Source organism: Pituophis catenifer, unplaced genomic scaffold, assembly GCF_029215685.1.
Source record: "Pituophis catenifer annectens isolate HBS135680 unplaced genomic scaffold, rPitCat1.0.hap2 SCAF_9, whole genome shotgun sequence".
NCBI classification, from domain to species: Eukaryota; Metazoa; Chordata; class Lepidosauria; order Squamata; family Colubridae; genus Pituophis; species Pituophis catenifer.
Window position 1 is genome coordinate 7771826 of NW_027256889.1, and position 12556 is coordinate 7784381.

Sequence of the window (12556 nt, forward strand, 5' to 3'; positions counted from 1 at the left end):
AGAACATTCAGAATGCAAAACAAGACAAGACTTTGGAGTTACATTATAGTAGGCTGGGTTCACATAACACTATAATCCTAAACCCCAGGTTCGTAAATACAGGTAGTCCTCAACGTATGACCAAAATTGAACCCAAAATTTCTGTTGTTATGTGAGAAAGTTGCCAAGCGAATTCTGCCCTATTTTACGAGTTCTCCTGCCAGAGTTGTTACATGAAACACTGTCCTTGTTAAGTGAATCTGGTTTCCCTGTTGACTTTGTTTGTCAGAAGAGCCAGGAATACCGCAAACCACCATAAATATGAGTCAGTTGCCAAGCATCTGAATTTTGATCGCATGAAAAACATGGGCATACTGAAACAGTCATAAGTCTGAACAACGGTCATAAATTACTTTTTTCAGTGCCGGTGCAACTTTGAAATGTCACTAAATGAACTGTTGTAAGTCAAGGACTACCTGTACAGTTGCTAGCTGACTTTATGGCTTATTTTTTTTTTTAATTTGATTTATATGCCGCCCTTCTCCGAAGACTCAGGGCGGCTTACAATGCGTTAAGCAATAGCCTTCATCCTTTTGTATATTTATACAAAGTCAGCTTATTGCCCCCACAACTGGGTCCTCATTTCACCTACCTTAGAAAGGATGGAAGGCTGAGTCAACCTTGAGCCTTGGCGAGATTCGAACCCTGCAGTAATTGCAGGCAGCTGGTCTTAATAACCAGCTTAATAACAGGGTGCCTTAAACCCCTGTACTACCAAGGCTCTTATTATGCCCAATAACTCATCCTTACGGTGGCTATACCTCGTGGCTAATGATAGGGTTTTGACAACAGCTTAGATCACACACTGCCAGTTTCTAATCCAGGCATGGGGGAAGCTATGATACACGTATCTGTGATGACTTGGGGCGTGGCATGAAAGCAACACAGCCAGAGAACCGGTATGAGTCCCTTTATTGGCACCAACTTTGCCCCCAATGTCCCTTTTACTCTCCGGCCTGGAAAAAGGCTCTCCCACAAACCTGCAGCAGCTTCCGGCTGCAGCTACTCCTGTCCAAGCGCTGTAATCAGAATGACTACAATCAATCACTCCAGCAGGGCAGGATAATGAGTCCAGGAAGCCAAGAATAATTCTAGCAAGACAAGATAAGCACACAGAAGCACGTTTCTAATTCAAACTGTCAGGAGGAATGCCGGGAATGAACGCCACAACTCTCAATACTAGATGAATTCAGCGTTTTGTTTTGTTTTTAATTTGATTTATATGCCGCCCTTCTCCGGAGACTCAGGGCGGCTTACAATGTGTTAAGCAATAGCCTTCATACTTTTGTATATTTATACAAAGTCAGTTTATTGCCCCCACAAACTGGGTCCTCATTTAACCTACCTTAGAAAGGATGGAAGGCTGAGTCAACCTTGAGCCTGGTAAGGTTCGAACCTGCAGTAATTGCAGGCAGCTGTGTTAATAACAGGGTGCTTTAGACCACTGTACTACCAAGGCTCTTTTTGTTCCCGACAAACGCCCTTCCCAACTGCCTCTCCTTTGAACTCCATCCCCAGGTGTGCCTTGTGAAGAGAACCGGGGCCCTTTCCTTCCCCGTAAACCACCCAACCCACGTTACTCACTTCTGCATTCTTCCCTGTGCCCCCTAGGATGAGGAGGAGGTGGGCCTTGGTCTTCATCTGAACCCCCTCTCCCCTGTTCTACCTCTCCCCTGCTCTGCCCAGCCTGACTTTGCCCTTCCCCAGTTTCCTCCACACCCAACTGAGCCACTCTCCCGCTCTCTGTCAGCTGTTCATCTTCCGTCTCAGATTCAGACTCCGACGGGCGCAATATATTATCAAAGGTGACATGCCAGGATTTTTTGGGTGGCATGGTAGCATTCACCGATACCAAACAACACAAATATTCTTAAAAACATTCCTTGGTCTTGCGTGATTTGCAGAGGCTGCAGAGACCATGTTATAATGTGTGTGTGTGAGAGTGTGTTCTGTGTCACAGAGCTTCCAAAAATCCCCTAAATATGGTATCTGTTTTCATACGATTTTTGCAGGTTGCGCAGGCAGCAAAAGAGCATTCTCTTAAGCCACTTCAAGAAAGAAAACCCCACCCAACCTGGCGCTGCTTCCATTTGTCCACCATTTTTAAAAAAAGAAAGAAAGAAAAGATAATATGTGAATAATTGTTTCGCTTTTGTGTGTGTGGTGGGGAGTGTGATAACCCAGCAAAGTCAAGTGACACATTTGTCGAAGTTTTGAAAGGCCGAGGAGAAAAGATTTGCCATCAAAGCCTTAAGTCTAATATGTTGTGAAAATCCAACCGCTGTGTTATTTTTCCCAATGTTTAATAGCCTTAAGTTTTATTTTCAACGGTTGGTTAGAAAAGCAGGAATAAAATTTCCTCAAAAATGTTTCAAGAAAAAGAGACACCGAGGAGAGAAACGATGAATGAGCTGAAGAAGAAAAGGTGGGTGTGACCAGACTCTCATATCCAGAGAGACAGGATATAGCTTAAGATTTAATTTGAAAACAGTTGAAGCCATCCATTAATATAAATATCCCCAAATTTTTCAGGTTTAATTTCATATAAACATCACCCTCAAATCTTAAACACAAAGCATTCTAGATATTCATCTTTTGGTCATCAGCTTCTCAAAACTTTAAAGGATTGGGGGAGGACTACCCAGCCCTTTTCAAAATACTTTTCTAAATGTGGCCAACTAAAAGATTTGTGGGCAATTAAGTGGGCAACTAAGATGATCGAAGCCCTGGAGACTAAACCATATGAAGAACGGCTGCAGGATTTGGGTCTGGCTAATCTAGAGATAAGAAGGACTAGGGGGGGTGACACGATAGCAGGATTCCAGTATTTGAGAGGCTCCCACAAAGAAGGTGGGGGTGGGGGTTTAAATTATTTTCCAAAGTACCAGAAGGCAGGACAAGAAACAATGGATGGAAACTAATCAAAGAGAGAAGCAACCTGGAATTAAGGGGAAACTTCCTAACAGTGAGGACAATTAACCAGTGGAACAGCTTGCCACCTGAGGTAGTAGGTGCTTCACTGCTGGAGGTTTTTAAGAAGAGATGGGACAGCCATTTATCTGAAATAGTGTAAGTTCTCCTGCTTGAGCAAGGGGAGAAGATCTCCAAGATCCCTTCCAGCTCCTATCCGATCCTATCCGATCCTATCCTATCCTATCCTATCCTATCCTATCCTATCCTATCCTATCCTATCCTATCCTATCCTATCCTATCCTGTTCGTATTGTTAACCATTTTCAGTGGCAAACGAGAAGCAGCTCTGGAAGCAGAGTCATTTCCCAAGAGAACTATGAACCTAGATCTTCAAAGAAACAAGCAACCTCAGGTAAGGTAGTGGCCCAGATGCGTCACATGCTGCATCCTGACAAACAGCTTACCCCAATCCAGATCCAAAGAAAAGCAGGTTGACTCAATGCAAGATTTCCACAAGTTTTCATGGTATATTCCCAGAGGAGTAATGACAACAACCCAGTTTTCGGTGAATATGCCAGCGAACAAAAGCGCAGAAGCCAGCGTCAGAAGAATAGGGCTGGAGATCTTTAGAAGAAGTAGCGGCCACCACATTATCAGTATTCCTGATTCAGGAAACTCTAGGAAATTGAGCTTCAGTTTTTGCTTCAACTCCGAGATAAGACACCTCAAGGAACCTCAGGTGAAGGATGAAATAATAGGTGGAATAATACCACAGGTAACAGAGCGTGTCAGATTAAGAGTTATGAAAGGCTTGGAACAAAGTACAGTGAGTGTCATTATACGCTCAAGATTTATTATCGTGGTTTAGAGATCAAGGAGAAAGTAGGCGGGGCTTACTTTGGCGTTGAGTCATGCCGGTCACATGACCACGGAAATGTCTTCAGACAGGGCTGGCTCTTCAGCTTTGAAACGGAGATGAGCACCACCCCCTAGAGTCAGGAACGACTAGCACATATGTGTGAGGGGAACCTTTACCTTTAATATTTTGGGGAGCTAGGTCCCAATGACCGATTCTTGTTCTCTTTGATTGCTTCAGGTCTCTTTTCTGGAACTGAGTCAAGATTCTTTGGTTCTTCTCAATTTATTTGCAAAAGTTGATCAGATGGGCATTTCCATGTCATTTTTCAGCAATGGTGATGTAGCACCTTTGAAAGCTGCCTCAAATCCTTGGTCTATTAATGCAAGGACCAGGCCTTCAGCATTGTGCTGCCCCCTGGTGGAATGCAAAAGGGTTACCCTCCCTCCCTCCCTCCCTCCCTCCCTCCCTCCCTCCCTCCCTCCTTTCTTTCTTTCTTTCTTTCTTTCTTTCTTTCTTTCTTTCTTTCTTCCTTGGGGGTGTAGTAGGGTGTCTCTAGGGGATGTGGTGGCTCAGCGGCTAAGACACTGAGCTTGTCGATCAGAAGGTCAGCAGTTCAGCGGTTCGAATCCCTAGTGCCGCGTAATGGGGTGAGCTCCCGTTACTTGTCCCAGCTTCTGCCAATTTAGCAGTTTGAAAGCACGTAAAAAATGCAAGTAGAAAAATAGCACCAGAGGGCGAAACAAGAAACAATGGATGGAAACTAATCAAGGAGAGAAGCAACCTGGAATTGAGGAGAAACTTCCTAACAGTGAGGACAATTAACCAGTGGAACAGCTTGCCACCTGAGGTTGTAGGTGCTTCATCACTGGAGGCTTTTAAGAAGGGACTGGACAGTCGCTTGTCTGGAATGGTATAGGGCCGTGATGTCGAACCTATGGCACGCGTGCCACAGGTGGCACGCGGAGCCATATTGGTGGGCACGCGAGTGTTACCCTAGCTTAGCTCCAGCGTGCTGGCCAGCTGATTATTGGGGCTTTTGGGCCCAACGGAAGTCGGCAAATAGGCTGTTTCCGGCCTCCGGAAGGCCTCCGGGGAGGTAGGGAAGGCTGTTTTTGCCCTCCCCAGGCTCCTAGAAAGGCTCTGGAGCCTGGAGAGGACAAAAAATGGGCCTACCGGGCCCACCGTGCCATCACATGCCAAAAATGGGGGAAGCATGGGGGGGGTCGCACACACATGCATTGGGGGGCAGGGCGCATAGAATTATGGGTGGGGGCACACACACACGTGACCCTCCTGCACTCCCCCAGCTTTTGGCAGGCAATGGCAGAAAGGTTAGCCATCACTGGTATAGGGCCTCCTGTTTGAGCAAGGGGTAGGACTAGAAGACCTCCAAGGTCCCTTCCAGATCTATTCCATTCCATCATATCTGATTCTCAGAAGCTGTCTCTATAGGTCCCTGCAGTTTCCTTGGGAAGATGTTTCACAAGTGCTTCCTTCCTAGAGCTGAGAGAAAACGGATGGCCCGAAGTCACCCAGCTGGCTTTTTGCTTAAGGCCAGGCTAGAACTCACAGTCTCCTGGTTTCCAGTCTGATGCTTTAACCGCTACACCGAATTGGCTCTCCCTCCTTATATTTTACGGTAAACCATGAGTGACATTCAGCTGGTCCTAGGCATTTTAGTCTGTGATCAAAATAAAATTTTCTTTATATCCATTTCCTTCTCCTTATTTATTCAGACATTGGCTACTGAACACATTTTATATTTAACAGCCCTTATTTATGGTGATTGAAGTCTTAGCTGAGTTTCTTATCAGAGGCTTAAATTCTATGTTGGACTCACTAAGTTACAAATAAGTCCCTAACTCACTGAAAATGAGTGATTACTTAGTTCCCATTAATTTCAGTGGTGCTGAGGGGTAGCTGACATAGTTGGCATCCAATTCCAATCAAGTTTCCCTTCTCCATTGAAACTCTCATGAAACACTGCAAATATTTGTGCCTTTTTATTAGAGAATATATTTTGCACATATTTAGAGTTAAAAAGTTCAGTCATTGATAAAAAAAAGTAGTTCAAATTGCATAAATTCAGTTGAATTGGAAATATCATTTTCCTCTCCAAATATTTTCAGACCTAAAGACTCTGTTGAAGAACAGATGAAAGAAGAACAGGGGATTATACAGATAGGATGTTGAAGAAGAGGTGATTTAAACAGATACAATTATAGCCTGAGAGCATATGCCATGAGTTATACAATTCTTTAGCATTCCTTATCCTAAAATGCAAAAACTCTGATTTCTAGGAAATAAAATTTTTAAAGGTGCGATATAGAAAAGGGGGAAATCTGAGATGCAACGAAGGTGAGGTTGGGGCGGGGTGTTTATCCAGAGAATTCTTGATCCCCATCAGAGGAAGAAGAGAAGGCATGGCAGGGATAATTCCATCCTATTTCTTTTGGCAGGAAGAAAATTAATTTTCTTTTTTCTTTTCCCTTGGGCAGAATGGAAATCAACTTTCCTGAAAGAATCTATGGAGATTCTCAGTCATCCAGCTCAGGGTTATCCCAAAGGTGCTTTTTAAAAAAGGCAATTGGACTCCCCCACCCCGTTGAAGATGTTTCACTTCTCATCCAAGACGCTTCTTCAGTTCTGACAGAATGGTGGAGGAGAGAAAGGATTTATATTCCTTGTAGTCATCTGGTCGTTAGTACTCTTTCTGAAAGAGGCCACCTGGAAATTTATCTATGCCCTCTGGGTCATCTGAATAGTGCAAATGGGTGTGGACCGGATGTCAGCAACCTGCGGCTCCAGAGCCGCATGTGGCTCTTTGGACCCTCTGCTGTGGCTCCCTGTCGGGTGATCCCAACACTGGCTGGCCCCGCCCCTCACCCTCCCCTTCCAGTCACTCCTCGCCTAGCCTGAGAATGTAAGGGCTACGGCAGGGGATGGAGAAGCGGGCAGGGCAGAGAGAGGGTAAGAGAGAGAAAGGCATAGAGAGAGACAGAGAGGGGGAGAGAGGGAAAGAGAGGGGGGAGGGAGGGAGGGAGGGAGGGAGAGAGACATCAAATGGGTTTTGTGGTTCCCGGTGTTTTTTAACAACCAGTTCTCTGCCCTGATGACCGGCTGGGTAGGCATGGCTAGGGGGTCATGTGACTGGTGGAAGTGAGTGATGTTGAGTTGGCCACGCCCACCCAGGTTTTGTGGCTCCCGGTTTTTTGTTTTTTTGTTTTCCTGTGGGAAATGGGTACAAATGCCTCTTTGAGTGTTTAAGGTTGCAGACCCCAAGTGTGGACCTTGGAGACCACAGATAAACCAAAAAGCGCCTTTGGTTTCCTGGAAGGAGGAAAGAAGGGAGAAGAGTAGAATTCCTGCTTTCTGGGACCTTCTTGCAAAAGTCTCCCAAAGTTCTTCACATTTGCAAATCCAAATGGACTTCAGAAAGAAATAATCTGGATATTTTAAAGAAAAATGGGATGGGGAGGGGCTGGGAATGTATAAATGTTTTTCTATGTTTAAACTACCGTATTTTCCGGCGTATAAGACGACTTTTTAACCCAGGAAAATCATCTCAAAAGTCGGGGGTCGTCTTATACGCCGGGTACCCGAATCTGAGTTGCTGGTGCTGAACGATGACACTTTGGGAGCGCCGGCAACATTGAGGGGAAGCTGTACTCCAAATTAGTTCCAACCTACAAGAGGTGCAGGCAGTGCGCGGCCCACGAGAAAGGAACGCGTCCCCACTCTACCCCAGAATTTGGGTCACCTTCCTTTCTTTCCCAGCAGTCCACGGTGAAAGCGGTGCCACGGTCAACCTGTGCCAGCGCCTTGACCACCTGGCTCTGCGTCTTCATTATGAGAAGCTCCATGCGACTTCGCATGTCTCCACCCCAATCGCGCAGCTCTCGCAATCCGCTCACCGGAGGAGCCATGAAGTGCTCGCACCGCCTTGCCAGATCTTCCTCGTCCTCCTTTCCCCATGGCTTTTCCGGTTGTAATTGCTGCTGCTGCTGCCACCAAGGCTGCTCCTTCATCTCCGCCTGCCGCACCAGACCCAGCCTGGCCAGCACCGCCGTGGCTCCTGCAGTCCAAGCGGATTGGCACCCGGGCTCGCAGGCGAAGGGTGGGAGTGCGCAGCACACTTTCCTGGCTTGGCGCCGATCCGGACGGCTGCAGAAGGAACTGGGCACCGGCTGTCATGTCTTTTCTGCTGTGCGGGATTCGGCACCTGGGCTCCCGGGGTTTAATCCTCCAGGCCGGCCCACGCTGCTCCAGGATGTTCGCTTCGGGCTCCTTGGAATCGCTGCCGGGCGGTTCTTCCCGTTGGGGCGATGGTGGGTGGCAGCGATCGGCGTCGCTTGCACTGCGGGAGCCACGGCGAACTCCTTCCCCACGAGGTATTGCTCTGCATTTCACCACCTCTTCCAGGCTCGCAGCCATCCACCATCGCCCCAACGGGAAGAACTGCCCGCCAGCGATTCCAAGGAGCCCGAAGCGAACATCCTGGAGCAGCGCTAAGTTACCTTCCGGGGTGGAGGGGTGTGTGTGGAAGAATAGGTGAAGCTAAAACGGCTTTCTCGTTCATCCCGGTGTCGGGAGAAGCGGCTTGAGGGGCGCCCGAGCTTTTAAGATTTTAACCTGGGCTAATCGGGCGGGGGAAAGAAGTGCTTTAGTCTGCAAATGAGGCAGGGTCTTGGGTTTAAAGGGTGAGGGGGGGCAGAGAAACTTTCAAGGCAGTTTTCTCTCAGCCAGAGGTAGAATCTGAACGGGAGAATATGGGCGTCGCTGCGTGGATTGCATTATTTCGCTCATTTCTGGAAATATCCCTGCGCCCCTTTTCGCCTCCCGGAATTATGTGGCTCCCACCCACCCCACCCCACAACAGATCTGCGTGAGAGGCCAGAAAACTGTGGGTTTCGTGTGTGTGTATGTAACAAAAGGTGCAGCTGTCTCTCCCCCCCCCCCCCCCGTTTCTTTCCGGCTGCAGCCTTTCTTCTGAATGGGGTCGGGCTGGATACGCCGCGAAAGAGATCGGCTTCGGGAAAAAAAAAACCGGTCTGCCGCCTTTACCACTACCTCCCCTCTCCACAAACACACACTTTTTGTTGTTGTTTGTTGCTGATAACATTCCCCCTCTCCTCCCCCCCCCAATTCCATGGGTTCAAAGCCACCGAGAGAGAGAGAGAGAGAGAGAGAGAGAGAGAGAGAGAGAGAGAGAGAGAGAGAGAGAGAGGGAAAGAAAGAAAAAAAGAGTTTTGATTCTGCCGGCTTATCGCGAAGGCATTGGAACAAGCAGGAGGCATGTAAAGTCGCGGCTTAACATTGCCGCAACGAGACTTTGGTGCCTGTTTGTGTGGACGGTGTCCATGCTCACCGCGTCCTCTGTATCGAGACCTCTTTTAAAGCTCCTTTTTGATAAACCCCCCTTGTGCCTCTTCTCCGGGTTTCTTGGTAACTGGGATCCGCTACACGTGCAAAAAGGAGTCCTGAAATGGCTCTCCCGAGGTTGCCCGCTCTCACCATTACTGCAGCCGTCCGGATCGGCGACAAGCCAGGAAAGTGCGCTGTGCACTCCCACCCTTCGCCTGCGAGCCCGGGTGCCAATCCGCTTGGACTGCGGGAGCCACGGCGGTGCTGGCCAGGCTGGGTCTGGTGCGGCGGGCGGAAATGAAGGAGCAGCCTCGGCGGCAGCAGCAGCAGCAATTACAACCAAAAAAGCCATGGGGAAAGGAGGACGAGGAAGATCTGGCAAGGCGGTGCGAGCACTTCATGGCTCCTCCGGTGAGCGGATTGCGAGAGCTGCGCGACTGGGGCGGAGACATGCGAAGTTGCATGGAGCTTCTCATAATGGAGACGCAGAGCCAGGTGTGCAAGGCGCTGGCCCAGGTCAACCGCGGCACCGCTTTCACCGTGGACCTCCTTGGAATCGCCTTGGAATGCTGGAACCAGCTGGTTGCTGCGCGGAGCTTCCCCCAGGCATCCAGGGAGATATTACCGACGCTCTGACTTCCCCAGGCTGGTGAAGCTCGCCATCAGTGGGGGTCAGCTGGGGAAGTCGGAGCATCGGTAATACCCCCCTAGATGCCTGGGAGAAGCTCCGCTCAGCAGCCAGCTGGTTGCAGCATTCAGCAGCATGCAGCCTTGACTAGATCGGCACAGCTTTCTGTCAATGTTGTCGGCGCTCCCGTAGCATCATCAGTCAGTGCCAGCAACTCAGATTCATGAAGCTGTGCGGATCTCGACAAGGCTGCATGGGTGAAGGAAAAAAACCTGGTACAAAATAGCCCTCTTGCCACTACATGTAGCGTAGCCCATTACCTTTCTCTACAGTACAGCAACAATACATACAGTACAGCAACAGTACATACAGTATAGCATACAAATATAACAGTCAAGACCCCATCATGGCTCCACCAGCAAGAAGAAAGAAATATGAAGCCAGTTTTAAACTTAAAGTTGTAAACTTTGCCATGGAACATAATAACTGTGCTGCTGCAAGACAATATGGAGTAACAGAAAAGATGGTTCGGGACTGGAAAGCAAATGTAAAAGCGTTAAAGAGTATGCCAAGGGGTAAGTGTGCATTAAGAAGAGGCACCCCACATTGGCCAGAACTCGAAAAACATGTAGCAGACATGGTGAATGAGCATCGCCAAAACGGTTATGTAGTGACATGAAATAAAATACGTTTGTTTGCACTTCAGTGGGCCAAAACTAACCCAGATCACAGCAACAGATTTAAGGCCACTGTATCCTGGTGTACTAGATTCTTGGAAAGGAATAAGCATTTGAATTAAAATTACCATATTGAAATCAAATCTGATGTTTTTTAATTTTTATTTGGTGTGCGTTGGAAGAGGGGTAGTCTTATACGGCGAGTATATCCCAAACCCTATATTTTAACAGGAAAAGTAGGGGGTCGTCTTATACGCCCAGTCGTTTTATACGCCGGAAAATACGGTAATTCTTCTAACTTCATGCAATGCAGCTTCACTGGTCATCTCCAAAGACAGTGTCATATTTCTCTTATGCTGTTTTTTCTGTTCTTGTGCAATTTATAAGTAAGACAACCTGTCCAAAGGGAAAAATAATAGATTAGCCACCCAGCAGATGAAATAGAATTTAAAAAAAATATATAACCAGGAAGCTATGGAGTTCTGAACTCAACCTCATCTCTTTATTCAGATGTTTATGATCAAACTCTAATCCTTAAAAATCAATGGTCCAGAATAGATCTACTGCTCATAACTGCACACAGTCTTGATGTCAGGTATACAAGGTAAACTAGTGTTTCCTAAATGCCTGGAACTTCAAATCTTTTTGCGCCCAACCAAGGAAGGGATTGGATAAGCTGTAATACAGGATATAAAAGATGTTTGGATGTTTAACTGTTGCTGATTCCTCTCCTGCCAGGGAAATGTGCTTAGTTCCCAACCCAAAATGAAATAAGTTTCACTGTTGTGAAAATACACAGAATGCATAAAGCTGTATCTTTAAAAAAATCTCACCCGGGTATCCAAAAAAGATCCTTACCAGTTAGAAGATAGAAAGGAAAAGCGGCCCAACCAAAGTGGTAACCCCATCCATATTCGACTGTGGCATGGCTTTGCAATCTTGTAGCAATGGACATGGTAATCATGATGCAGAGGCCTGAAAATCAACAGAGAACTAGAAGTAGAAACATTTCCTTCAGAAGTATGTAAGACATCATTTGGGCTTTTCTGCTCTCATTGCAAAGAAGGTGGCAGCCTCTTGGGATGCTTATTGCATTAGAATAGTACAAGTATGTCATATTTGCTCCAAATTCAGAAACTGGCTTACGGAAGGATGGGTTAATTTGCCAAATGTCTGTGGAGATTCTCAGTCATCCAGGTCATGGTTGTTCCAAAAAGTACTGTTTTCAAAAGCCTAGTGGACTTTCTATGTTTTTCCTTGAAAATATTTTGCTTCTCATCCAAGAAGAGAGCTTTAAGTGCTTCTTCGATGAGAGGCAAAACGTCTTCAGGGAAAAAGAAAGAAAGTCCAATTGCCTTTTTAAAAAAGTACCTGTGCGTTAATTTGCCAATTTTATTTTCTTGGTTTCACATTTTTCCTTTTATAAATCTGTTCTAACAGTGAATTGCATCCTTTCCTTGATCAACAGACTCTTCTCACAGCCACTCGTGCTTTAGTCATCTCTAGTTTGGACTAGTATACATGGGGCCAGACTTGAAGATACCCTTGAAAGACCATTGGAAACTAAAGGTGGCTGCATGAATAATTAGAATAGAATTGAATTTTTTATTGGCCAAGTGTGATTGGACACCAAGAATTTGTCTTGGTGCATATGCTCCCGTTATACATAAAAGAAAAGAAAAGAAAAGAATTATGGATGCCCTTCAGTATGTCCACCTGACATCAACACTTCAAAAGCAGCAATGGTTGCTGCTTCGTTTCTGAGTGCAACTCAAGGTGCTGGTTATCATCTATAAAGCCTTTGCTCATTTGGTTCCTGGATCTTTATGGGACTGCCTTTGTCCCATTGTCCCTGTTCATCCTACAAAGTCAGATAAGATGGGCATGTTCCATCTCCCCTCAACTAAACAATGTCATCTTATGAGATACTGGAGCCATGCCTTTTCTGCCCGTGGAAATGCCGACTAGGTTTCTTGGGCCCAACCATGCTGTCAAAACTGACTCACACTATCACCTACATTTTTCCTTTGTTTGCAGCTTGACAATAACAAGAGATGGGGTGGGTGGGATGGAGGGG

General features: G+C 46.7%; 1 protein-coding gene across 3 annotated transcripts in view; it reads right to left on the reverse strand.

Moving 5' to 3' along the window:
• Window positions 1-1112: 1112 nt before the first annotated feature.
• Window positions 1113-12556, reverse strand: part of LOC139320852 (claudin domain-containing protein 2-like) — a 34203-nt gene continuing 22759 nt past the window's right edge. For all 3 annotated transcript variants that reach the window (XM_070949321.1, XM_070949319.1, XM_070949320.1), the window contains 3 exons: window positions 11338-11454; window positions 10608-10875; window positions 1113-1130 (listed from right to left, as the gene is read on the reverse strand). In XM_070949321.1, the coding sequence (XP_070805422.1) occupies window positions 10820-10875; window positions 11338-11454 (173 nt within the window). In that variant the 3' untranslated portion in view covers window positions 1113-1130; window positions 10608-10819. The remainder of the gene's footprint in view (window positions 1131-10607; window positions 10876-11337; window positions 11455-12556) is intronic.